The 26,979-nt window shown below is 37.5% G+C and overlaps 1 protein-coding gene across 3 annotated transcripts in view; it reads right to left on the bottom strand.

Moving 5' to 3' along the window:
- DIAPH3 (diaphanous related formin 3) overlaps positions 1 to 26,979 on the bottom strand; it is a 233,416-nt gene that overhangs the window by 73,499 nt on the left and 132,938 nt on the right. For all 3 annotated transcript variants that reach the window (XM_090131181.1, XM_090131192.1, XM_090131188.1), the window contains 2 exons: positions 14,122 to 14,245; positions 5,848 to 6,013 (listed from right to left, as the gene is read on the bottom strand). In XM_090131181.1, coding sequence (XP_089987307.1) covers positions 5,848 to 6,013; positions 14,122 to 14,245 — 290 coding nt within the window. The remainder of the gene's footprint in view (positions 1 to 5,847; positions 6,014 to 14,121; positions 14,246 to 26,979) is intronic.

Raw genomic sequence — 26,979 nt, 5'->3', positions numbered from 1 at the left:
TAACACTACTAAGACAAAGGAAACAAAATTGCTTTGGTGACTTATTAGTTTATTTTTCTTATTGTTATCTACATAAGAATTAGTTCACTGAGATTATAAATTCTATTTTTCTGGTTAATATTCCTACTACATTCCTTATTTTGAATCATAAATAAGTACTCCAAATCTTCAAATGAAGCCAAAATAGAACACAGAGTTTCAGAGTTTTAAAATCATTCTTTGGCATATCTAGACACTAACCAAAAAACATCAACTTCAATAACATTTTTAAAAAGTGCTTTTAAGATAAACTTCATTATTTTGATATCAGCTGTGTATGCTGGTACGTAGCTATGTGGGTTACATAAAATGTAAAGAGCATTGTAGCTGCAATACATGTGCCAACACGTGTGCTCAAAATTTTCTTTAATTTCCGTATGTGTTAAAGTCTGGTCTAGTGCTTAGTGACCCTGCCCATAGCAGGGGGTTGAAACTAGATGATCTTTGAGGTCCTTTTCAATCCAGACCATTACATGATTCTATGATTCTATGATCCAATACAGCATAAATATGGATTATAGCAATATTTGCACAGGCACTGCTTGTAACATCACTGCAATAGACAGTAATGAAAGATAAGATTTTTCAGACTTGAAAGCCCAGGTGAATCTAATGAGGCTCCACACAGCAAAGTGTAAGGTTTTGCACTTGGGCTGGAGGAATCCCAGGCATCCTGGGATACAGACTGGAAAGAGCAGTCCTTGGGAGTAGCCCTGCAGAGAAAGACCTGGGGGCCCTGATGGATGAAAAACTTATCATGAGCCAGCAGTGTGCTCTTGCAACTCGGAAAGCAAATGGTATTTTGGTATCTTGGGCTCCATCAGAAGAGGGGTGGCCAGCAGGGACAGGAGGTGATTGTCCCCCTCTACTCTGCTCTTGTTAGGCCTCATCTGGAGTACTATGTCCAGGTATGGAGCCCCCAGTAAAAGAAAGACAGACAGCTGTTGGAGAGGGACCACAGGAGGGTAGCAAAGATGATCAAAGGGCTGGAGTGTCTCCCCTATGAAGACAGGCTGACAGAGCTGGGCTTGTTCAGCCTGGAGAAAAGAAGGCTGCAGGGTGACCTAATTATAGCCTTTCAGTACATAAGAACAGGAGGGAAGTCAACTCTTTGAAAGGGTAAATAACAGCAGAAGAAGGGAAAATGGTTTTAAATTGAAGGAGGAAAGATCTAGGTTGGATGTCAGGGGGAAGTTCTTTACTATGAGAGTGGTGAGTGCTGGAACAGGTTGCCCAGAGTGGTTGTGGATGCCCCATCCCTGGAGGTGTTCAAGGTCAGATTGGATGGGGCCCTAGGCAGCCTGGTTTAGTATTAAATGGGGAGGTTGGTGGTCCTGCATGGGGCAGGGGAGGGTGGGGGGGGGGGCGCTGGAAATTAATGATCCTTGTGGTCCCTTCCAACCCAGGCCATTCTATTATTCTCTTATAATGAAAAAATGTACATGGATTTTATAAGGAAATGCTCCTCCTTGAAAACTAAAATTTGAAAGCTTTCAATCATGAAAAATTACTGTGAAATGAAAGGATTTTTTTTAAAATACAGCAAAACTTTACCTCCCCAGTATCTTCTCTAGGGTCAACTCTGTCAATCTTCTTGACAGGGATGGTGGGGAGAAACCTACTAAAGAATGCTAAAGTTCTAAATTGAATTAATTGTAACAAATTGTTTGCAGATTTTCAGACTGAGCACTCAGTAAAATAAACTAGACAGCAAAACTCTAAAGGGACTTGAGCACAAGTACAGTATTGGAAGGAATTACATAGTTGCCTAACGGAGTCATCAAAGAAAATTCTACTTCACATCAACATTTTTTCCCCAAAATAGTATCAGTAGAACTCAGTCTCAGCTTGTAACCATGCAAATTTAGATATGTATTCCTTTCTAATTAAAATGATCAATGGGACTTAGTTTAGTAGCTCACACCTACATATACAGTGCACACTGGTTGCTCTGGAGGATCACATCCTGCTTTCAGCCTCTCCCTCAGTAGGACAACAGCCTCTCACAAGTCCTGTGACATAACTTAGAATTTCAGACTGATGATGCCTCAAACACCATTTGAGACATCAGTCCAAGACATAGGTACTTCTGCTGACAGAGCTCCTTTGAAAGCAACAACTAAACAAAAACTGACTACATGCCATCAGATAAAGCAAGATGCAGATTTGCACTTCATTTAGAAGTCTATCTCCTGTAATCAAATCCTATCCTAAATGTTCTACGTCTCATGCCATTTGCATTTCTTAATAAATAAATTCTTAATATTAGATTGCTAAAAAAGCCTAAAACACTACACAGTCTGACCACATCTACTCTATAGCAACACAGTATGCAAAGTTATTGTTCAGAAGGGCTACAGAAGTAGATTTAGTTTGTATAACATGCCAACGCTTACAGTTTCTGGGATGGAGGTATTCTTGGGTTCTCTGTTGTGCTTTCCTGGATCATTTGTGATTTTTAAGTATTTGTATAATACAGAAGATAAATGCTCTAGCATCTAGGAAACAAATGTTAATGTCTTCTTCCGTACGTTTGCTTTTACTAAAGCACTGATTCAAACTTTTCTGTCATTTCTGCTGCAAAGCAATCTAGTAGCAATAGGAGCAAGGGGTTTCTGTAGTTCTGCAATTAGTATGCTGTGTTGCATTTAAAAGTTGCTGATTCAAAAAATCTTTTGCTTTCTCCTACACAGACTACTGCAGGAAAATTCTAACCATTAGAGAAAAATAAGAAGGAAAAATATTACAATTCACATTATTTCAAAAAGCTGTTTTTCTCAAGGGAAGGAGTGAGCCTACTAGCAGTACATCCAGCTGTATGAAAGCACAGGTGAACAGACATTTCAGATAAATAAGATGATGCAGTAAGTGTATTTATCTGCAGGCACTACAGCACTGAAGGTAAGGCGCTTCACCCATATTTTGGGTTCAGCCAACCAAATGTGCGCTAGATTTGGTAGTCACAGAGTGCTAATGTTAGTTGCTACAGATAACACTGAAGTATAAAGTGCATTCCAGTATTAGCTATTAACTTGAAAACTATGGCTCCAGATTTTAAACTGCTTAGTTTTCATTAACTGAAAAATACAAAAGTGGCCTAAGTGAATAAAAGTGTATTTAAATTGTCAGCTTTGCTCAACAACAGAGATGACATAACTTCATCTTCCCATGCGTAGCAATGACTAAAGCTGTATTTTTGTTATAGACTATTTAAGAATCCAATAATGGTGTAGCACTAAGTTTAAACATCTTTTGAGCTAAGTTTTCCAAACACCTTTCACTTCTGTCAGTAATCAAAACCAATTCTAAACAATTCTGAAAATTAGGCCTCAGGTGTCTCACACTAGGTATACCAAAAATCTTTTCCAAATAGACTAAAACCCAAGCAACTACTCAATATTTTGTTTAGTGTCATTGAATGATAAGTGGTTTCATGCCTTATCTACACACCTTCTTCATATAGCCTTCAAATTGTGCTCTGCAAGACAGAATTATTAATTTTCCTCAAGGTTTCTTCTATCATGTTCATCAATAACAGCTAACTGTTTCAAAGCATTAATGAATCTATCTTTATAACACAGCTGTGAAGCAGGTTCTTAGTATCTGTGCTAGTTCTATGGACACAGAAAGCAACTATGGGGAAATTAAGATAAAGGACAACCACTACTTTGTATCTCCAGTTCAAGATGAATCTGAGCACTTAGAATTCTTATTCCACAGCATTTAAGATGTGGGTTAAAAATTATAATTTTATAATTATAATTAAATTAATGTAACTATTTTATAACATTTAGAATTTTTGAAATCAGTTTCCTGGGTTTCAAATTAGGAACAGTTTGGAAAATATAACTGGTATGTGTGTTTGAGAAGTCAGGCATACAGAATCAATCACCAAATCATTTGGAAAAGACCCTCAAGACCCTGAAGTTCAACAATCAACCTAACCTACAAATTCCATCACTAAAAAATGTCTCTTAGTGGCATGTCCACACATCTCTTAAATACCTCCAGGGCTGGGGATCCACCATTTCTCTGCACAACTCATTCCAAAGCTTGATTACCATCTCCAAGAATAAATTCTTGCTAGTACCCAATCTAAACATTCCCTGGCACATTGTGAGACAGTGTCTTCACTGCTATCACTTGTAACCTTAGAAAAGAGACCCTCTTTGCTGTTATCTCTTTTCAGATAGTTGCAGAGAGAGATGAGGTTTCCCCTCAGCTTCCTCCTCTCCAGACTAAACAACCCCAGTTCCTTTAGTTGTTCCTTGGAACACAGCTTTTCCAGTTCCTTGAGCCAGCTCTGTCACTCTCCTCTGCATGCACTCAGTACTTGAGCAACTCACTGTTTTTCTTGTGGTTAGGGGTCCAAAACTGAATACAGGATACGAGGCATGGTCTCAGTAGTGCTGCATACATGAGGATGGAACTCAGACTAGGATGTGATTGGCCTTCTTGATCACTGGCTCATGTTCAGCCAGTTGTCAACCAGAACCTCCTGACCCTTTTCTGATGGGAAAGTTTTCAGCCACTATTCCCAAATTCTGTGTCACTGCATGGGATTATTACAACCCAAGTGGAGGATTTCAGACTTCCCTAAATTTGCTTTGGTATTTGAAATTGAGGGTTATGAGAGTCTTGTGCATGTATTCTAAAGTGTATCATCAAATTAATCATCCTTCTTTCAGAAGAAGTATACTGGCAATGTTAAAAGAACTTTCAATATCTTTTGGAGAACAGCTGATTATCCTGAAATTTGCCAAGACAATCGTTTGTAGCCATATATAGTGAGCTCCAAATGTTTAAAGAAATACTATGGTGACAAATTTCTAAACACTTGTTAAAACTCTTAAATCATATTTTGGTAGAACAAAGAATAATAAAAACACCACATTGCGATTAAATAATGTTTATTATTAGTATTTGTAAACATTATGAAAATATGTTGGGACTGAAAAAAATATCTAAAGAAAAATTTAGATTTCAAAAAAAACTTTAAACTTTTATGCTGAGCTATTATTGCACTATTTGTGAATATATATATTTATATATAATGGTTGCAGGATGATGGCATGTGATATAAGAAATATTGAACTAACCTCAATCTATGACTATTTTAGATAACTCTTAAGCAAAGATCTACTAACTGAAAGTGATTTTGAATTATGCTTTTGACAATGTACTGAGCTTTAGATATGAAAAGCTATCTAAAAATAACCTGCATCAGTCTAATGGCTGTTTCTCACATAAATAATCAGATAATAAAGACATTAAAAACTTTAAAATAATTCTTTGCTGCTTCTCTTTAAAAGGCAAGATAAGAAAGATTTAAAAATGCATAGAAACCAAACTCAGAGAAACATGAAACTCATTATCATTAAATAAAATAAAGTTTTGGATTTGTATTTTGTATGGGAAAAGAATAAATAGAATGACAGCTATTTTTTATTTTTAAATAAATAACAAGCATCCTTTAAAACGAAAAAGCAGTGTTAGGAAAAGTGGAGTTTCATATTTTTCCTATTCAGGTTATAAATAAACGTAAGATGTTCAGTTTTAAATTACATTCATCATTATAAAGAATTTCCATTTCTTTCAAAAAGAAATAATCCAAAAATAATAACTCAAAGCTTAATTATCGTAACTTAGTAGAATTTAGGATGAACAAAAAAAGTTTCTGTGATGTGCATCAGATACTGTTTGAGGCAGAAGAAAATTATTTTATTTTGTTCAAGAATTTAAAGACTACAAAAGCAATTTTTAAGAAATGTTAGGTAATAAATAAATAAATAAATGAACAGACCATACCATGAACATCATCCTGAAGTTGTTTAAGTCGGTTAAGAACTCTTCCACTGAAACTTTCTTCAGATCGATTGCAAAATACCCCATCACGTTCTGATACAGTTTTTCCATATTCTCATGCATCCGTGAAAGTTTCTGAAAATCTTCTTTGGCATGAACTAGAAAGCTGTATGCTGCTGTTAAGGCTGCAAGAGTACTCAGTTAATCCATTCAAATCCGTGGTTTTTAACTTAGCATAGATCTGTAATTCATACACATTTTTCATTTCCAATAAATGAAGTGTCAAGGTAATTCCTTCCATGTCATATACACTTCCAAGTATTTTCTGTGTATATTAGCACTCTAGATAAATCATGATGTTGTCATCACATTTTCTCAGACTCTTTTAATTTAAAGATTATTCTAAGGACATGCAATTTATTATGGAATTAAAAGTATGAAACAAAGCAGCTCAGTGTTGTTGTGGTTTTTGTTTGTTTGTTTTTTCTGTTTTTATATCACTGTCCCATTTAAACTAAACGTTTAGGTATACAATACATTCTTCAAAAATCTCCCAAATAAACCTGCCAAAAAAACCTATCAACCAGCCAATAATGCTTTTGACTCAATCTAATAACATAGTTTCCAAAACTGTTGATGGAAGCAACTCAAGTGCATTCCATCTCTCCTTCTCCAAAAACTAATTGGGATTTTCATTTAAGAACATATGCACAATTATCTTTAAGGTCAAACATGTAATTTAGTTTAAGTAAGTTAGAGACTTAGAATATATTTCTAAAATAACTCATTTAAAAATATATAAATTATGTAATTTGATTTAGAACTATTAGCTAACTTCACTGAAATGCATGCCATTCTGTCACATACATAAAAACAAAGTGAAATTTAGATATCAGTAACTAACCCGAAAACTTTAACATATCAAGAAATACTGTAATTCAAATTCAAAACTACTTCAAATACAGTAAAAATAGAAATGTTAGTAATCAACGGTGTTAAAAATAATAAATAGAAAATAAAAAAACCCCTCATCCTAACTACTCTCTATAATGTTAATATAGCAACAGTATTGCTTCCATTTTTATTTCTAGTGGCTGCATCAGATATTTATGCTAAGGCTATTTACAATGCAAATACAATTTAATTAAATTAGAGGTGAAAACAACACAACTACTCCCAAAAAAGATAGACAACTTATAAAAAGCACAAAAATACTGCATAGCAAATGAAATTAAATAAAAAAATGTTTATTCATGACTCTGTAAAGCTCAAAGAAGAAACACTGCACGTTGGTCTGTGGGACAATTTCATACAGTATTTACTTAAATGGAAAGGCAACTAAACAAATATTTATGTTCTGTTCTCTTCATGCTCTCGAAAAGGATGTAAAAGACAAAAAATGACAACTTCACCTTTTCTCCCACTGTGCACCGCAATTACTATAAAAGACAATTAACTGTTTATTTTATATCACAAATACATACACTATTTACCATTTTATTTTTATGAAGAATGGGATTTTTAATTAGGTGAATTAAAAACTAAGAAATAGAATTTTTGTCCACTCTGCTATTTCAAATTGATATGAACAACTCACTACTGGGTGATGATTTTTACTCTTCAAATTTTATACCATGTACTTGTTTAGCTTTACTTAGAGACCGCATCCCATTTGATCTTCACTATAAGATGTCTTTATAGTTTGTTACAGTTAGTTTAAAACATTCTTTTACTTATTCCCCAACATGCACAAAACTTACTGGTGGGATAGCAAGGAAAGTGAATAAGAGATCAGTATGCAACAGCTGCCCAAATATTAAGTAAAGAAAAAAAAAGAATTATGAATAACAAAGCATGGCACAAGTACACATTGGGACCACATAAAGAAATGTCAGCAGTTCAAAAAAGAAAAAAAACATGCCACAGTAGGAAACAAAAATTAATGTTAAGTCACAGAAAATGTTTTTGCATCTAGATCATTTTTCACAGTATACTTATATATAAATCTTAGATCATCAATAGAACTTAGATAGAAATAACTATCTATTGCATTTATCTATTGCATTTTTGAGCTTGTTTATTTCCATAGCTTGGAATGCTAAAGGGAAACCAGGTAAATTGTTGGGTTTTTTTTGACAATAGGTATAAATGCCGTTTATTAAACCTGCCAGTAACTTTCAGTGTTCTAGAAAGGAAAAAAATCTTACAAAAGCTAAACATATAAATAAAATGTATATCTAATGTTGTAAATGAATGATAAGCCAGTATATACTAAAAAGGAAAGTTCTGAGAAAATCTGTGATATTCTACAAGATGTAAGTACAGTTACAACAATGTTAATAGTGTCTATATAATGCTTACATTAAACTGTTGGAACTGACTCCCCTCAAATACGTGGTGCAGAATTTTAAACTGAAAATGCAGCATTCTGGAAAGATGTGCTACTATGCAGTATTTCATTCCCAGACAGAGAATTCTGAGATTTTTATTTTCTGTCTGGTATGCTATGGGATACCCTAAGCTCTTGGCATTCTACTGAGACTGCGCTTCAATTTAGGTATTTTTAATAAGTCCTCTTCCTTTTTTCCTTAAATACAGCTTTTGTTAGCCACTACTAGCTAAACTGGAGGCAACAGGGAATACTACTGAGCACGGCAATCCCAACTGTAATTATTATGAACAGGTTGATATATATGCATTATCAGCTACACGATTCATTGGCTTTGGATGAATGAAGACAGAAGTACAGCAAAGCTGCAACACAGGTGGGAGGAAAAGCAAATCAAGAAGTTAGTTATTTGTTAACTTTTTCTGAAATGGCTTCACTTCGTGGACAGCCTTTTTGAACTCATGGGACTGCAGATCATCATTCTGCTCATTATTGGAACAGAAAAGCAATGCGGGGCTGAAATGAGTAATATCTGTGGTGGAATTTCCATATACTATATATTTGGACTTGCATATTCATGGCAGCTTTTTTCATAGTGGACTGCTTGTATGAAAACTGTATTGATTTTAATATATTGTGCTATGTAAAATACTAATATAGTGGACTGTATCAAGACATGTAAAATCAGCTGTTACTCTACAAATTACGTTAGTACGCCAAACATTTTCTCAGAAGACCTTATTTCATTGCGTGTGACTTTTTGACAAACTAACCCATGTATTAAACATAGGCAATCCAAAAAGGAATATGATCCTTGCATAAGTACAAAAGATTAATAGGTGCACAGATGCTGTGTGTATTTCAACAGAATCTTCAAAATGGAAGTGAGACTGTCATTATATAAGCCAGCAATAGTCTCTGTAAAAACACAGCAAATTTTCAAAGACTGGTGTAAATAGATTGAGGTCACTTCAAACTAGGATTTCAATGAACAATTTTATTTTATTTTTTTTTAGGCCAGAGGATAAAATTATGCAGGGCTCCAGTGAGAATTTCCCACATGAAGCTCTTGGGGAAATAGTTGCAATTATCTGAAAAATACATGTCACATAGACTTCATTTTATATATACAGCAAGGATCAACGGTAAAATTTCTTCTCTGAATACAGTAGTTCAAAAAAGACACACTAATGTTTAGACTTTTAAATTAGTATCTTCTGAAGAGTATTTGTCTAATAATTCCTTTTCCTTGACTTACTCACTCAATCTTATCTCTGTTAAACATAATACTAAAACAAAATTGACATACGTTTGTATCACAGTGTATATATCCCTTATATTTATGAACAAAACTAGTGTTAAAACCAGAGTCTGAGGTCCAGACCAGATAGAAAACATATAAAAGAATTATGCAGTTCAAGTTAAATTTACATTGTTTGCCCAAACCCTATTAATTACATGCCCATATAGTCAACATCTTGATCCTTTCTGAAAGAGTGACGAGCAGTCCTTTTTTACCTGACCAGCTCTGGTCTTGTAACCTTGCAAATCCCTTAGGATCCTAGGATGTCTTATTTGTTCACACTGTACACAAGAAATTTCCAACTATATGGCTGGTTGGATAACCAGTAGTTTAGAGGCAACATGTATTGAATTGGGTTTCTTATACTTTACTTGAATCAGGCTAAGTTCAATCGTTTCCTTCTCTTTAACAAATTCACTTAAACTACAAGGAAAAAGGAACAGAGAATTGATCAGTAAGAAAGGACTGTATTCCTAGCTGAAAGGTATCAACCAACTTACTATCTCTCAAGTATTAGTTCCATAAATTTGTGTGAAAATCACCTTTATAAATACATTCAATGGTTAAACAGGATAAAATTTGTCAAGAGTTTCTCAACTACTCCTTAGAAAATCATTAGATGTGAACTGGACTGATAGAGAAGATGCTGATTAACTACTTAATTAAGCTTTCAACATGTAATTTAAATTCTCTTCATAAACCCACTAAATTTTCATTTTGAACATACAGATGCATTTTGTTCACTGTGCTTTTTCTTGAACGTTACGCTGAATGAATTTAATACTATAAATCAATATCAATTCAATATTCTTTGACTGTCCTAATTAAAGCAAACAAATGAACTACAATAATGACTATAATTTCTGTTCAGCTAGTATACATAAGATGACTGACAAACTAGCACAATTTAATATATAAGAGAAATATTCATAATTATAGACTTTGTCAATAAAAGGGTGCACCAACTGTGCATATATCTGACTTCCTGAAGAAACAAGAATGCTAATCAGTTCATTAGCTACCTTTGGGTTGTGATATTTTGTGACAGGATGTAATAGGCTGCTTGTCCATGAAGCCTAATTGTACTCAAGATGAAAAATTATTTCCAACAAAGCACCATCCTTCCTTTTTCAGATTTCCTACTGGTTTCTCTTTATGAGCTGCATGCCTTTCAAGACTTCAGCATCATTCAGCTTTCCTTGTCATAGGAATAAAAGTTAAGACACGTTCAGGCTTCATCATGCTGTGCAGGATTATCTAACCTTTACATCAAACCTTTTTTGCTTCGTAATTTATTGAAACTCCTGCTTTTCTAAAAGTGAGCTTCTTTAATTAGTGTGTTCACAGAAATTACTTGAAACCAAATGCAATTTAACTGTTCTGAAATTATTGCCTCTGTACTGGGAGAGGTAGTAGGTGAAGGCAAACTATTCCCGTTCATAATATTTTCTATTCAAAATACTGTTTGAATAGCCTAACATAACAAAATACGTAGTGTAGCTGGTTTTACTTGCACTGATTTATTCTGACTATGATAAAATATTCATCTCAGCTGTTTCTGACAGCAATCAATACCCAATGATTGGAGAAAACAAGACGAAATAGAAAAAGTGTAGCATGATAAGTCAACTTATGTAGTATTTAGCTTCTAAGAATCTGCAGGTTACTGATTTTTATGAGCTAAAGCTACCTCTGGTCTAATGTATTTAAGCTCCAGACATAGTATCTTTAGCTGACTATCTAAGCCTTAAAGGAAATTCATCTATGTTGTCAACCTCTACAACATCTTAAAAGTAAATAATGCAGTTTAATTGTGTGCTGCATGAGTAAACATTTCTGTTAGTATGTTTTCATCTCTGAAGTAGGATTTTATTCCTAATTATTTACAAGAAATAATGAACACCTTCCTAACTTTCCTGTTCCATGGTAGATAAATTTACAAGTATCTTTTTACTAATTCTCATTTAATTCTCCAGCTTCAGAGTCCTAATCTATTTAAACATCCTTCTTGCTGAAATTATTGCTTTCTGTAGTTCATTGTTTTCACCATTCTCTACCACATCAGTAGTGTATAATATACTTTTGGAGATGGGGTGATTGAAGTACTCAAGATGTAAGACAATTACTGATTTTTACTGCAACTTATTTATGCTTTCTGATTGTTTTTAACTACATTTGTTCTCAAGAACTCGTAACATTCTTCTGCTAGATGTATTATTTCATAGTCATTGAAATGTACTTGCCTTTCTGTTAGTATCTACTAGTATCTGCTTTTTGGCATGAGTTTTTCAATTTTATTTTTTAACTAGATATTATTCCAGAATAGTCATTCTACTATTCCCTTAAAAAATCTGTTTCCTTGGAAGACTTTGTTGACCCATCTTGTTGAAAGATGCATGGATATTCAGTTACGCTTTACTGAATGTCTTGGCATAATCTGTGTTCTGCAAGGAATGGTTTCTCCTTAAAAACAAACAAACAAACAAAAAAAAACAACAAGAAAACAAAAACAAAAACACCACAATGTCCCTCTCACTTAATACTGTATCTTGCATATATGTGTATATATATATATATACACCCACATATACATACATATATAGATATGTATATAGACTGAGCCCATATATATGATTGTTATTATTTAGTCTAAATCAGTTTTTCTTGGCAGAGAAACCAGACTTACAGCTACACCGCTCAGTTTCTCCTTGCAGCCATCTTAAAAGAAAATATCTTTTCAGCTCCAATTTTTCTGTTGTCTAGCACTACCTTAGTTCATGTAAGAATATGTCATCCAAAGGGTACATACTTGAGTTTATTTTTAAGTCTTTTCAAGTCTGGGGGATTTAATGCTATTTAATTTATTATTTTAATAAAACTCCTAAAAACTTCAGCTGAGATCATCCCTTCATACAAAATATTACACAGTTGGTTCAATCAAAGATCTCTTTGGAGACAACCGCTGCAAACAAAATTTAACTTTTTGGTTATGGCTTATCTTCGTGACACACAATGATAATCTAAATCTTCAGCAGTACCGCTGAAGTACTCTTCTGAAATGCTTGAAAAGGACATTTCTTCCTTTCCTAAGATGATCAATATCCTTTCTAAGAGCTCAGTAAATTGCTCTAATAGACTTCATATATGGGGATAGAATTTTAATTCTGAGAAAAGTTATGGCATTTACTGACAAGGTCCACCCATTTACCTATCTGAATATCATATTTTAACTTCTTACACTATTGTTTTACAACTGTGACCTATTCTGTCTCAAATGCAATTTATAACCTTATATGAAAGTATTCCACTAACTTTCTGCCATCAAGTTCCAGAAATACCTAATGTGTCAGTAACACAAAAGGAAATTAGGCATCCTACTTAATCATAGTTGGAATTTCAGATGTTTGACATTAGCACAGATTTATTTCTCAATTCACTGCTCTCTGCTCTCCTTCTTAAGTTAAACTTATATCTTCAGGCTATTCTTCACTCAATCCCAAATGATTTTTGTTAACTTCTTTTATATCTTTTTTTATGGAGGAGATTTAGAACTCTCCAAGTTCTCTACTATACTATTGGCTTCTTCAGATGCAAAAACATTTCACACTATAGAGACATCGTGCTAGTGAGTTTCAACAAATCTCTCAAAACCACACTGAGTTGGAAAAGAAAGGCACTAACAACAGCAACAACAATAATAACAAAGAATAGTTTCACCAACAAAATAAACCACAATAGAAAAAATTAGTAGTAACACTGAAAGGTTACAGATACTCCAGAGTCCAGAGAAAGGCCTAAAGCCAAGTTATATATAGTTTGGTTGCAACTAGTCTTCAGAAGAGGAAATTGGCCCTAATGCAGCAGTGATAAGAGCCACTTAGCTTTAGGGTCTCTTGCTGTCCTTTATTTAATAGAGTTAGATTAATCAAGAGCAATGAATAACTGTCTCCTGAGTCCTCCTGTCTTTATATGTAGCAATGTAGACTTCCAGCTAGATAATAACCTAACTTTGCCACACTCACAAGGGAATTTCAACTTTTCTCTCTATGTATGCTGATATTTCTGCTCCTAGGATATTCTCCATGGCCAACGGTCAGTAGAGAGGTTTAAGCTAGAGAACAATTTCCTTGACTTTAATTAAATATCTTCCTGTCACATATGAGAGAGACAGGCAGTTCAGTTGGGTAGAAGGCTTGGAATAAATAGTCAGAAGGTAAACTTATTTAAGCAATAAGAGAAAATTTTTGTTGTAATTGTTGCATCTACCAAACTATTCTGAATTGTAATTCATACACTAGAGAACAAATACAGGGTGATGCACATCTTCCTCTAATATACTCTTATGAGAAAAATCACCCAGTAAGACACCTACACATGGAGTTAAAGCTAATAGCATTTTCCACCAATTCCACTCACTACAGATGACTCCATTAATAAGGCTGTTCATATGCTTAGCTTTTAAGAGAAAAAAAAAATAAAAATCAACAATATATGCTACAGACTGAAGCTAGATAAATGTAAAGTTTGAGTTATTGCTATCAAACTATTTGTATGTGTTTTTCTAAAGAATACTCCAAAGGATATGGACATTTTTGCTACGAACTTATCATGCTTATCTTCAGCAACTGGAAAAGTCTGCAAATCCTTCTCAAGCTGTTGGAGTTGCTTTTCCATATGCTTCAGGCTCTTCTCCAGGTTTTCTGCTGAGACTAAAACACAGTACATTAACTCTGTTAACTCCTTAAACAAGAAACACTGTAAAATTTGTCAGTTAAAATCTTATCCAAAACAGCATACTGAATTTTCTATTTTGAAATAAAAGCAGTGACCAAATTACAATGCATGATGAGGAAATTACAATGCTCAGTTTCCCTACTTGTATAGTTGCCTTATTCTGATTAGAATATTGTTTGAATGTTGCATTTTGCTTTATTCTTATGACTAAGGTATAGCACAGTCAGTTTTAAATAACCTGAGATATACATATACCAGTCTGTCTTCTCATTACCTGTAGGCAACTTTAAAGCAACTCCAAGAATCACAAAGCTTGCTTAAACAACAATCTGTTAAAACAGAAAATATCAAAATTTCTATGATACATCATGAAGAAAGTAAGACCCTCAAAACAAAGAAAACAAGCTACCGAAAACTGATGCATGAAACCTAAGATCCAGCTCCCTAGTTTGAAAGCACAATGCCTGTTAAGAAACACAACAGAATTTGTAAAGTCAATGTGCCTTTCAAGCTGGAGAGAAGCGCAGACACTGAGATGAGGTAAAGCAATACACTTAGAGTGTAAATAGGCTTAAGAAAAAGAAAAGAGCAGAAAGGAAACATCAGGGATCTATAACAGGATGCGGAAAACCTGCAAAATTTCTTACCAGAAAAAGAGGAATGCAACTTCCAATCATTTGAAGGAATGCGGGGAACACTGATGATACAAAACAGAGAGGTGTCGCTGACATACCAGAAGGCTCTGCTTCCATTCAATGACATCTAGACAAACTAGAGAGCTGGGCAGAGAGGAACCTAATGTGATTCAACAAGGGTAAGTGTAGAGTTCTACACCTGGGAAGAAGTAACCACATGCTTCAGTACAGGTATGGGGCTGACCTGCTCTAAAGGAGTTAAGCAGAGAAGGACCTTGGTGTCCTGGTGCACAACATGTTGACCATGAGCCAACCTTGAGGCCACGAAGGCCAGTGGTATCCTTCATATCTTGATGATACGAAGTTGGGAGGATTGGCTGACACACCCGAAGGCTGTGCTGCCATTCAGCGAGACCTGGACAGGCTGGAGAGCTGGGCAGTAAGAAACCAGATGAGGTTTAACAAAAGCAAGTGTAGAGTCTTGCACCTAGGGAGGAATAATTGCATGCACCGGTACAGGTTGGGGGATGACCTGCTGGAGAGGAGCTCTGCAGAGAGGGACCTGGGTGTCCTGGTGGACGACAGGTTGGCCACGAGCCAGCAGTGTGCCTTTGTGGCCAAAAAGGCCAATGGCATTCTGGGGTGCATTAAAAAGAGCGTGGCCAGCAGGTCGAGAGAGGTGATCCTCCCCCTCTACTCTGCCCTGGTAAGGCCTCATCTGGAGTACTGCGTCCAGTTCTGGGCTCCTCAGTACAAAAAAGACAGGGATCTCTTGGAAAGAGTCCAGCGGAGGGCCACAAAGATGGTGAAGGGCCTGGAGCATCTCCCCTATGAAGAAAGGCTAAGTGATCTGGGTCTGTTTAGCCTTGAGAAGAGAAGACTGAGAGGGGACCTGATCCAGGTCTATAAATATCTAAGGTGTGGGGGGCAGAGTGGCGAGGCCAGACTCTTTTCAGCAGTGTGCGGAGACAGGACAAGGGGAAATGGCCAGAAGCTGGAGCATAGGAAGTTCCGCACCAATGTGCGCAAGAACTTCTTTACGGTGAGGGTGACGGAGCACTGGAACAGGCTGCCCAGGGAGGTTGTGGAGTCTCCTTCTCTGGAGATATTCAAGACCCGCCTGGACGCCTACCTGTGTGACCTGGTGTAGGGATCCTGCTTTGGCAGGGGGGTTGGACTCGATGATCTCTGGAGGTCCCTTCCAACCCCTACGATTCTGTGATTCTGTGATTCTGTGGGTGCAGTGAAAAGAGCACTGCCATCAGGACAAGGAACATGATCCTTCCCCTCTGCTCCACCCTGGTGAGGCCACATCTGGGGTACTGTGTCCTGTTCTGGGCTCCCCAGTTCAAGAATGTCAGGGAACTACCAAAGAGTCCAGCAGAGGTCTGGGCTACAAAGATCATTAGGGCCTGGAGCATCTCTCTTACAAGGAAACACGATAGATCTTTAGTAGAAGAGAAGACTATGAGGAGATCTTGCCAAAGCTTATAAATATCTAAGGGTGACAGAACAAGGACCAATGGGTACAAAATGCAACACAAGAAGTTCCATATGAATATAAGACAGAACTTCTGTATTGTGAGAGTGACATAGCACTGGAACAGGCTGCCCAGTGAGGTTGTGGAGTCTCCTTTTTTGGAAATATTCAAGACCTGCCTGTATGCTTTCCTGTGTAACCCACTATAGCAAACCTTCTTTAGCAGAGGGGTTGGACTAGATGTACTCCAGAAGTCTCTTCCAGCCTCTACAGTTCCGTGATTCTGTGACGCAATTTATTATTTTTTATCAATGATTTCATTCAAAATATACTGTTCCTACAAAGGTAAAGTTACCTTCATCTACAAAATCCCTGGAAAAAGTTTCTGGCCCTATGATGTCAATAGGATCTGTAATGGATCCATGATTTCCTTCTGCATAGAAATATGTGATAGAAAAATGAGATGCACTCACTGAACACATTTTTCTCTCACAAAATTCTGCCAAGAATTGCCAAATGACTGGATTAAAAAGTTGCATAGCAACTACAATTCCATTCATAACAGGAAGGTTAACACAAGTATAAAATGATCAATGATAACCGTGAAAATGCTAATACAGCATAAAAAAAGTAATTTCTATACAATCACTGTTTCTAAAAAATATAGGGGATATAACTGTATGTTCATATTATAATTTACAACTCAATTCAGTTTGTAACCATAATTTAAAAAACCCTCTGTTTACTCAAAATCACAGTTTTCCAATTTTATGTCAGGCTTGGCAGATTCTCAGTGAGTGATTTGGCGAACTCTAATCATCACTAGATAGGTCATTTAGCTTTAGCAGTTAAGAAACTGCTTTGTTAGAGAAGTAGAGTTAAAATTAGAAGTTGACGGTGCATATTGAAGATGTGCTTCAAGTCTTGATAAGTTTCAGAATCAATACTGATTTTAATATAAAGTCATACCTCTGCTGTCTTAAGAAGCATTTGAGTGTAGGTGCACACAAGTTTAAGAAAATAAATAAATAAATAAAAGTATTTAGAAAGCTCCTAGGAAATACATAATATATACGTTGTGTTTAATATTAATTATCAAGTTCAGAATCTTTACAACATAGTTTGTCTTGTCTTAAATGTGCATAAAATTAAAATACTTACAAAATGTCAGAATGATCAGAGCCAAATTATACACAAGTTTAAAAAGAAAAAGTGTACATAGCAGCTGAGAAAGAGCTACTTGCTTTTTGCCAGATTAAAAAAAAAAAAAAAAAATCAGCTCCTAGAGTTAATTTGCAAGCCACATTTTCAAATTCTTGTTTTCAGCAAAGTCTTAAAAAAAAAAAAAAAAAAAAAAAACAACACTTCAGTTACTTCTGGTTTGGTTTTTTTTTGGACCTCGAACAGTTATGTATTTGATCAAGAATCTTCATATGTCTGTCTTGTTCTATATTTGGTTGGGGTTTTTTCTTCTCTGTAATTGTCTTAGGTTGTTCCTGAGTATGAAATTTCAGCATTCCTATCATTTCAGCAATACACATCTATTAGATATATTTTCCTTTAAGACTACATTTCTGTAGACAGTCTCGAACAGAAACTAAATCACCGTATGTTGGTATTGTTTTGGAATTCCTGTTTTAGCAACTTTCAATTTAGTGAAAACAGATGAAAAATCAAAACTGAGAATCTAAGCAGCTCTTCTAAAGATCACCTGAAATATCTATCAACATTTGCCCATGCTCATCTAGAAAATACAGTATAAAGTCGAGAGCGTAATAGAATGGCAGAAGAGGAAAAAAAAACCAAACTACCTTTTACTCCTACTCCTGAGGAGATGCAGATGTAAATCCAAGCCAAACTGAAGTGGATAACTCATAATAATTCTGAATTTAAGTGAAGGAATGGAGTTTTCAGTGTTAGTGAGCACACAAAACTAAGTTGTCTGTTGAAATAAAATCTATACGTGCCTGAAGTGTCATTTATACACTCTGAGTTTCCTTATCCTTGCTTAAAAAAGACTCCTTATATCCTTCTAGGCAGTACTTAGCCTTCCTCACTTTTCAGGGTTAAAACAACTTTGTTCTTCAAGTTTCCTCTTTTGATTCAAATCTTTTAGTACCTTGGTTATTCCAAAAGCTTCTGCACTGCATCTGGTTTAAAATTTCTCCACATTTCAGGTGATGGTTTACCAGTGCCTTTAATGTTTGCATTAATATTAGTACTGGAAATACCTTATCTGATTATCTTTAGATAAAAAAAATTTCTTTCCTGACCAGAGCTCTTACTGCAGTATTAAGATGCATGATCTTGTACTTCATACTATTGATTTTCATTTCTTTTACTCTACTCCCTCAGCACTATTCAGTGATGACAATCTAATCCCACTCTCCACTGACAATGCTGGCTAAGTTTTTTGTCAGAATGTTTGTTGGTTCAATAGCACAAATTTATTTTGTTGCCATGTCCCATTTAGGCAGCATTTTACACTTCCTTCATTTTTTATCCTAATGAACAATTTCCCATTTTATATTACATCAAATGCCTTCCATTCAACATAGATTTCATGTGTCAAAACGAAAAAAAGAGAAATTAATATTCACAACCAGCAGATTAGTTTGCTACCAGTAAATTCATTTTCATTTTGTGCCATTGTCATTAACCTCTGTTTGATTATTCCTTCCTCTAAAACTTTCACATTATTTAGGCTAGATAAAAAGATGTGTAATTGCCCCAAATCAATATTTTCTGCACACTATCCTAAATGTTCTACACAACACTACTGTAGCCACAGAAAAACTTGACAAAAAATCTTTATGGAGACCCTCTCCCTCATTTCCAGATCATTATTCTTGCCTTAAACTAAAGCAATATTTCTTCTAGTTTTGTAGCTATACCTCTCTCATCTCTAATCCTACAAATAATTCTCTAAAATAAAGCACGACTAATTGCATTATCCCCCATTTATATTGCTGTAAAACTTGAGCTACTTTTTGCAATAGATACATGCTGCCCAACGTGTATGACAGTTTTCCTGGATGGCTGCCATCTCTGTACCAAGAGAATCTTCGTCTTGCCTACAGGTATTTAGCTTTCTTTGTGCTATTCTGGCCACTACATTCTGAAAGAGAGAGAGTGACAATGACATCCTGATCTCTAGCCTCACGCAGAAAACTGTAACCCCCCAAAAAAGATTCTGACAATACACCATTGCTTTTTCTGTTTGATCTTCATGAATACTGGATAGCAGTCAAAGTCTACTGAATGATTCTCTAAAATTGACCGTGTATTATTGATGTAATATTTAAACACACAACATCCTTGTTGAATAACATAATAGAGCCTCAAAAAAAGCAAACCAAAACAATGAAATCCTTCACTGTCAGATGGTTTAGAGCCCTAACTGAAAAGTAGTATGTAATGCAAAGACAAAATGTTAGGAGGTTTCTGTAAACACTAGCAGAGGTCTGAGATATCCATTAGCAATAAGAGGTAGTTGGATATACTCAGTGTCACAGAAGACTGAAAATACAATATGTATGTCTTATGGTTCCCAAAATGACCTTTTCTCTTGTCTTCTGCAGCCTTTTCCTGGGTTTCTTGTCTTTTCTTGTTTTAATAAGGCGCTAGATGCTACACTTGAATTTTTTTCCCCAAAGCTCTGACAATGCCATTGCCTCCCAAGCCCTAGGATGTTTTCTTCTGTAGACAAAGCAGCCTCCAGCTGCAAACATGAAAGCAGAAGCTCTCTAAGCAGGATTTAATTGATTTTTCTCTTATTTTGAATTCAAATATGAGCACACTAATACAGCATAACTGTAAACAATGCATGAGAATTTTCACATCCAGCTTTCCATTAATAATGTTACCATGATCACTAGGAATCGAGCACAGACCTTAGAGCCCTATACTAACTACACAAGAGCCCTGGTCTGTTATTTTTAGAACTCTCTGTGCAAAATGAAGCTTGGCTCCATGTCTCTTTTTATGATGTACAGTTCGAGCTCAGAACATGAAAGAATGGGCAAAAGTTGAAAACAGACACCCTCAAATGAGGAATAATTGGACATCAGTGAATTCTTTGTCTTTGGATTGCTATTGAAAGAAAGAAGCACCTGCTAACCAAGGGGAAAAAATGACCAAGCAACAAGATATGCCACCTGCCACAGTACAGGAAAATAATATCCCCATATTGCAGAGTACACATGATAGAGTAAGAAGGAAAGAAAGAAGACACCTGCATCAGCTGTGGTTTCCCTGACTGAAAAGCTTTTGAACCTCAACACCTTGGCCCTGAGGGACCAAGACCATGAAGTACTACTGTGCTGACAGCAGGGTAGTATACATTCACAGATAATTTAGGACATGATTGTTAAGAATTAACTGCTTTGAATATAGAGTAATATTGATTTACAATTATTAAGAATGAACCATTAGCATGAAAAGTTTCTCAAAAAAAAAAAAAGAAAAAAAGAAAAAAGTGGTTAAAAACATTGTTCAAAAAAAAAGCTCTGAATAGATGACTATTCCAAATCTGAGTTCTCTTAAGAACTTACAAATGTGCAACCTGCAGAACAGTGGAATCATCTGCTGATTTTTGTTACTGAATGCAATAGCATATCACATCATGAAGTTTGTGCTGTTTTCTGAAAGCACAAAAAAGCCATCCAATAAACATCAATCTTGGCTACCTGAAAAGGCACCCTGTGAAAGTTCCACTTCAAACAAGACAAAGCAAAAAAACCCAAACAATACATAACAGAAAGAGTATTAGTACATACTACTAAGAAATTTGCCATAAACTTTGATAAAATCTGTAATAGAAAAAAACCATTCTTCTTGACAAATGAATTGTGGTTAGCATATACATTATATTACCAGGACAGCTGGTTCAAACAGACCAAAGGGATATTCCATTCTGTGCGGAGTTGTGTTTAGAAATAAAAGCTAGGGAGAAAGGAGCACGAGGGGAAAGATTTGGAGTTATGGCATTTATCTTCCCAAGTGCTAGGTGTGATGAGACCTGCTTTCCTAGACATAGTTGAATATCCACCTGAGAAGGGGAAGTAGAGAATGAATTCCATGTTTTGCTTTACATAGTAAACTGTCTATCTCAACCCACGAGTTTTCTCATTTTTGCTCTCCAGGTTGTATTCCCCATCTCCATCTTCACTTGTGGTAAAAGAGGGACTGGCTGCATGATTGCTACCTACCTGCCTAATGGTATAGGCTACAAAACAAGAAATTTCAGAAAAAGTACTATTAAAATAAACTTCTAGTATAAAAAATAAGTGTGTGATAATGTTAAGTCTCAAAATAGTTAGAAGTGTATGTATTAACAAAAATGTGTTACATGTATATCTATTAAAAATAGATCAAACAGTGAACACATCTTAAGTACTCTCCCAAAAAAATCTTCCTCTTCATTCAAACTCAATACTTGTTGTTAATCACCACTGTATCAAGATTATTTTTCTTTTCCTTCCTCAGTGAACATTTGAGTAACATCTAACTAAACACAATTCCTACCTGGCAAGTTAACAAGCAGTAGTACTTGCAAATTAAAAATATATTACTTTTATATTCAAAATATATCAAAATTATAATTTGGTTCCTTGTTAAAAATAAAAAGAAAAAAAGAAAAAAAAAGGAAAAAAAGTGAAATTAATTATCTGTAAAAACAATGAATAAAGTCTCAAAAAATGAGAACACAGGTAAGTTAACTGTAGAGGAAAGAGAGCCTGCAGTTCTATATTGTTATTATGATGTGAAAGGAATACCCTTATGTAAATTAGAGTCAAGCAAGTAAAACGGCAGCCTGGGTAGATACAGTATAAATCTTCAGAATATCATAAAATAAGAAATTAGTAAAGTGTACTAAATTACAAAAATATTTCTTGTCTGAAATACTAATAGAAAAGAAAGAAAGTCATTGTGGTTAAAAGAAGAGGCAGCTTTAATTATATGAATCTTCAGAAACTGCCATATCAGTACATACATTAGCTACAATGAAAGTTGCTCCTGCTGATCCAAGAGTACTTAAAAAACAGGATTTGTTATACTTCAAAGAAAAAAGGTATCTTTAATTCATGTACTGTAGTAGGGAATTAAGCCTACTTCTTGTATTACAAAAGTAGAAACTAAAACATTAGTAGGTAATGGGAAAAAAAAAAACACAATAAATTAAATACCCTGAAGTAAATTATATTCACACATGTAACCTGTCCCTTGCTGATGCCTGGGAAAGATATATTTGAAAAAATTAAAATATATTTTTCTAAAGGAATAATTAATATACATATTTTAAGTGTTTTATCATTAATAAAGAAACATAACCTAGATCTTGACTGTGAATAGAAAAAGTTTCATGGATGAAATAGCAATTGGTGACTGTCTTGGACACAGTAACCACAAGGTGGTTGAATTTAAAATGGTGATAGGAGGAAAACTGAATCATAGAATCAAAGAATCATGGAATCATAAGTTTGGACAAAATTATCTAGTCCAAACGTCCTCCCATGACCACTGCTGTCACAAGCTACCATATCACATAGCTCCTCATCCAGACCCCTCTTGAACACCGCCAGGGACGGCGACTCCACCACCAACCTGGGCAGCCATTCCAGTGTCTGAACACTCTCTGAGAAAAAAAGTTCTTCCTTATGTCTAATCTAAATCTCCTCTGGTACAACTGCAGCCATTTCCTTGGATTCTGTTTGCTGCCTGGGAGAAGAGGCCAAACCCCTCCCCATCTCAACCTCCCTTCAGGAAGTTGCAGAGTGCAATGAGGTCTCCCCTGAGCTTCCTCTTCTCCAGACTAAACAATCCCAGCTCCCTCAGCCACTCCTCATAAGACTTGTGCTCCAGATCCCTCACCAGTTTCATTGCTTTTCTCTGGACACATTCCAGAGCCTCGGTGTCTTTCTTGTAGTGAGGGGCCCAAAACTGAACACAGTACTCGAGGTGCGGCCTCACCTGTGCTGAGTACAGAGGGATGATTACCTCCCTGCTCCTGCTGGCCACACTATTTCTAATGCAGGCCAGGATGTCATTGGCCCTCATGACTACCTGGGCACACTGCTGGCTCATGTTCAGCCGAGCATCAACCAACACCCCCAGGTCCTTTCCTCTTCACACTCATCCAGCCACTCATCCCCAAGCCTACAGCGCTGCATGGGGTTATTGTGGCCAAAGTGCAGGACCCGGCATTTGGCCTTGTTGAACCTCATCCCATTCATCTCAGCCCATTGATCCAGCTTATCTAGATCCCTCTGAAGGGCCTCCCTACCCTCAGGCAGATCAACACCACCTCCCAACTTGGTGTCATCTGCAAATTTACTGAGGATACACTCAATCCCTTCATCCGCGTCATCAATAAGGATATTAAACAAGATGGGCCCCAGTATCAACCCCTAGGAGACAACGTGAAATGGGCTGCCAGCTGGACTTAACTCCATTAACTACTACCCGTTGGGCCCAGCCCTCTAGCCAGTTTCTTACCCAAAGAAGGGTATACTTGTCCAGGCCATGGGTAGACAGTTTCCCCAGGAGAATACTGTGAGAGACTGTATCAAGGGCTTTGCTGAAGTCTAGGTAGACTACATCAACTGCCTTTCCCTCATCTACCAGTCTGGTTACCCAGACATAGAAGGGGATAAGGTTGGTCAAGCACAACCTGCCTTTCATGAATCTGTGTTGGCTGGCTCTGATCAACCAGATGCCACGCACGTGCCATGTGATCTCACCCAAGATGATTTGCTCCATAACTTTCCCTGGTACTGAGATTGGCTGACAGGCGCATAATTCCCCAAATCCTCCTTATGGCCCTTTTTGTAGATGGGTATCACTTCGGCTAGCATTCAATCCTCTGGGACCTCTCCAGATAACCAGGAGCACTGGTAGATGGCTGAGAGCGGCTCGGCAATCACCCCCGCCAGCTCCCTCAGCACCCTAGGATGCAGCCCATCCGGTCCCATGGACTTGTGTCAGTTCAGATAGAAGAGGAGCTCTTTGTCCCCACCTGAATTACTGGGGATATTCTGCATAGCATCCCAGACTTCCAAATCAGGGTGTAAAGTGCCCAGAGGATAACTGATCTGGCTATTAAAGGCAGATGTAAAGAAGGCATTGAGAACCTCAGCCTTCTCCTTATCCTCAGTGATCACATTCCCTGCTGCATCAAGTAAAGGATGGAAATTCTCCTTGGTTCTTCTCTTACAGCTGATATATTCGTAAAAAGATTTCCTATTCTCTTTTACTGCAGTGGCCAATCTGAGTTCAAGTTGGGCTTTTGCCCTCCTAACCTGTCCTCCCTGCATACCTTAGCAACTTCCTTGCAATCTCCCCAGGTAGCCTTCTTCCAGAGGACATAGACTCTTTTTCTTCCAGAGTATCAACAGTAGTACGCGGTTCATCCACACCAGTCTTCTTTCCCTACGGCTTGCCTTATGGCATTCAGGTTCAGCCTGTTCTTGCGCCTTTAAGATTTCCATTTTGAGGAGTGTCCAGGGTTCCTGGACACCTTTACCCTTAAGGAGCAACTCCCAAGGGACCAGTGCTACAAGAGTCCTGAACAGGTCAAAGTCTGCCCTCTGGAAGTTCAAGATAGCAGTTTTGCTAGTCAGCCTTCTGACATCACCAAGAATAGAGAATTCTACAATTTCATGGTTGCTCTGCCCAAGACAGTCCCCCAACCTTCACATCTCCCACCAGTTCTTCTCTGTTAGTGAAGATTAGGTCTAGCAGGGCACCACCTCTGGTAGGCTCTTGTACCAGCTGCGTAAGGAAGCTATCTTTCACACACTCTAGAAACCTCTTGGACTGCTTTCTCTGCACTGTATTATATTTCCAACATACATCAGGGCAACTTCCACCAGCTGCTTATAGAATGCCTTGTCCTTTTCTTTATCCTGATTAGGCAGTCTTTAACAGACTCCCACCAAGATGTTGCCCCTACAGGTCTTCCTCCTGATCCTAACCCATAGACACTCACCTTTCAAGCTCTTCAATATCAAAACAGTCTATAATATAAAGGGCCATACCACCACCGTTCCTTCCTTGTCTATCCCTTCTGAAGAGCTTGTAGCCACCCATCACAGCACTCCAGTCATGGGAGTGGTCCCACCACGTTTTGGTAATAGCAACTAGGTCATAGTTAGCCTGATGCACAATCACTTCCAGCTCCTCCTGTTTGTTGCCCATGCTGCGTGCATTGGTGTAGATGCACTTCAGCTGAGTCATCTGCCTCACCCCCAGCTCAAGCATAATTCCCCTAGGCTCATCTCTGGTGAGCCCTGTTTTGTTCCCTTCCCCCATCATAGCTAGTTTAAAGCTCTTTCAATATGCCCCACTAGCTCCTGCGCTAGGATTCATTTCCCCCTTTGAGATAGGCAGGTTCCGTGCACGGACAACAGGCCAGGGGCTGAGTAAACTGCCCCATGATCAAAGAACCCAAAGTTTCTGCCTGGACACCAGCCTCTGAACCAATTATTCATTGCTTGTGCTTTCCAAGCTTGCTCTGTGTCCCTCACTGCCCTTGGAGGTATAAAACAAAAGATCACTTGAGCTCCTGCTCCTTGAACTAAACGCCCTAAACCCCTGAACTCTCTTCATAGCTCGTAGGCTTCTCTGAGCAATTTCATCACTCCCCACCTGAACTATGAGTAAAGGAAAGTAATCAGTGGACCTAACCAGCTTCGGGAGTTTTCTAGTTATGTCCCTGGCCCGGCCCCAGGAAGGCAGCACACTTCCTACAGATCAGGTCCGGTCTGCAAATGGGGCCCTCCATTCCTTTGAGAAGGGAGTTGCCCACCATGAGCACTTTTCTTTCTTTTTGACAGAGGCAGTCTCAAGGCATGGGGGTGACCGCCTTGCCTTAGGCTCCTTCTTGGAGAGATCCTCCATCACCTCCACACTCACCTCCCCTTCAATTTCCACCATCTCAAACCTGTTGCTTAATGGGAGCTGGGGAAGTGGGCTAGGCAGGCACGAGGGGCTCCCGTGATGCCAAGTCAGGACTCTCTTCCAACCCTCCTCATCTGTCAGGTCTGTCAGACTGTGACAGGGCAGGGGGTCCACCACTTTTCTGGGGGTATCTCCCTGGCACCCTTCCATCCGGCATGCCAGTGAGTCACTCTACCAGTCAATCTCCCACTCACACTCCCTAATGGTCCTTAGTCTCTGCACCTCCTCCTTGAGTTCCACCACCAGGCTGAGCAGCTCATCCACCTGCTCACACCTCATGCAGGTGGAATCCCTGCCACCCTCCCTGGGCAGTAGCAGGCTCAGGAACTTCCCGTAGCCAGAGACCTGAACAGCTACATTTCTGGGCAGGTCCTCCATCTGGGTCACCACAGTCTTCTTGGAATAAGCCTGCGCCTGCTGTCTGATGGAGACCGTGTTTAGGCCTGCGGTCTCAGAAACTGCCAAGAGGAAAGCCGATCTCCTGAGCAAGAAGGAACAATACTTACGCTCCTCACCACTTGACGCATCTCCCACACCCACAGCTGCAGCACCATATGGTCAGTGTGCACTGTGCTCATTCTCAGTGGGTAGCAACAACAGTTACCTACCTGGGGTGCACCCCGAAGCTATTTAA

The sequence above is a fragment of the Phasianus colchicus genome, chromosome 1 (assembly GCF_987193195.1).
Source record: "Phasianus colchicus chromosome 1, bPhaCol1.hap1.1, whole genome shotgun sequence".
Classification (NCBI taxonomy): domain Eukaryota; kingdom Metazoa; phylum Chordata; class Aves; order Galliformes; family Phasianidae; genus Phasianus; species Phasianus colchicus.
This window is presented reverse-complemented; position numbering and strand designations above follow the sequence as displayed.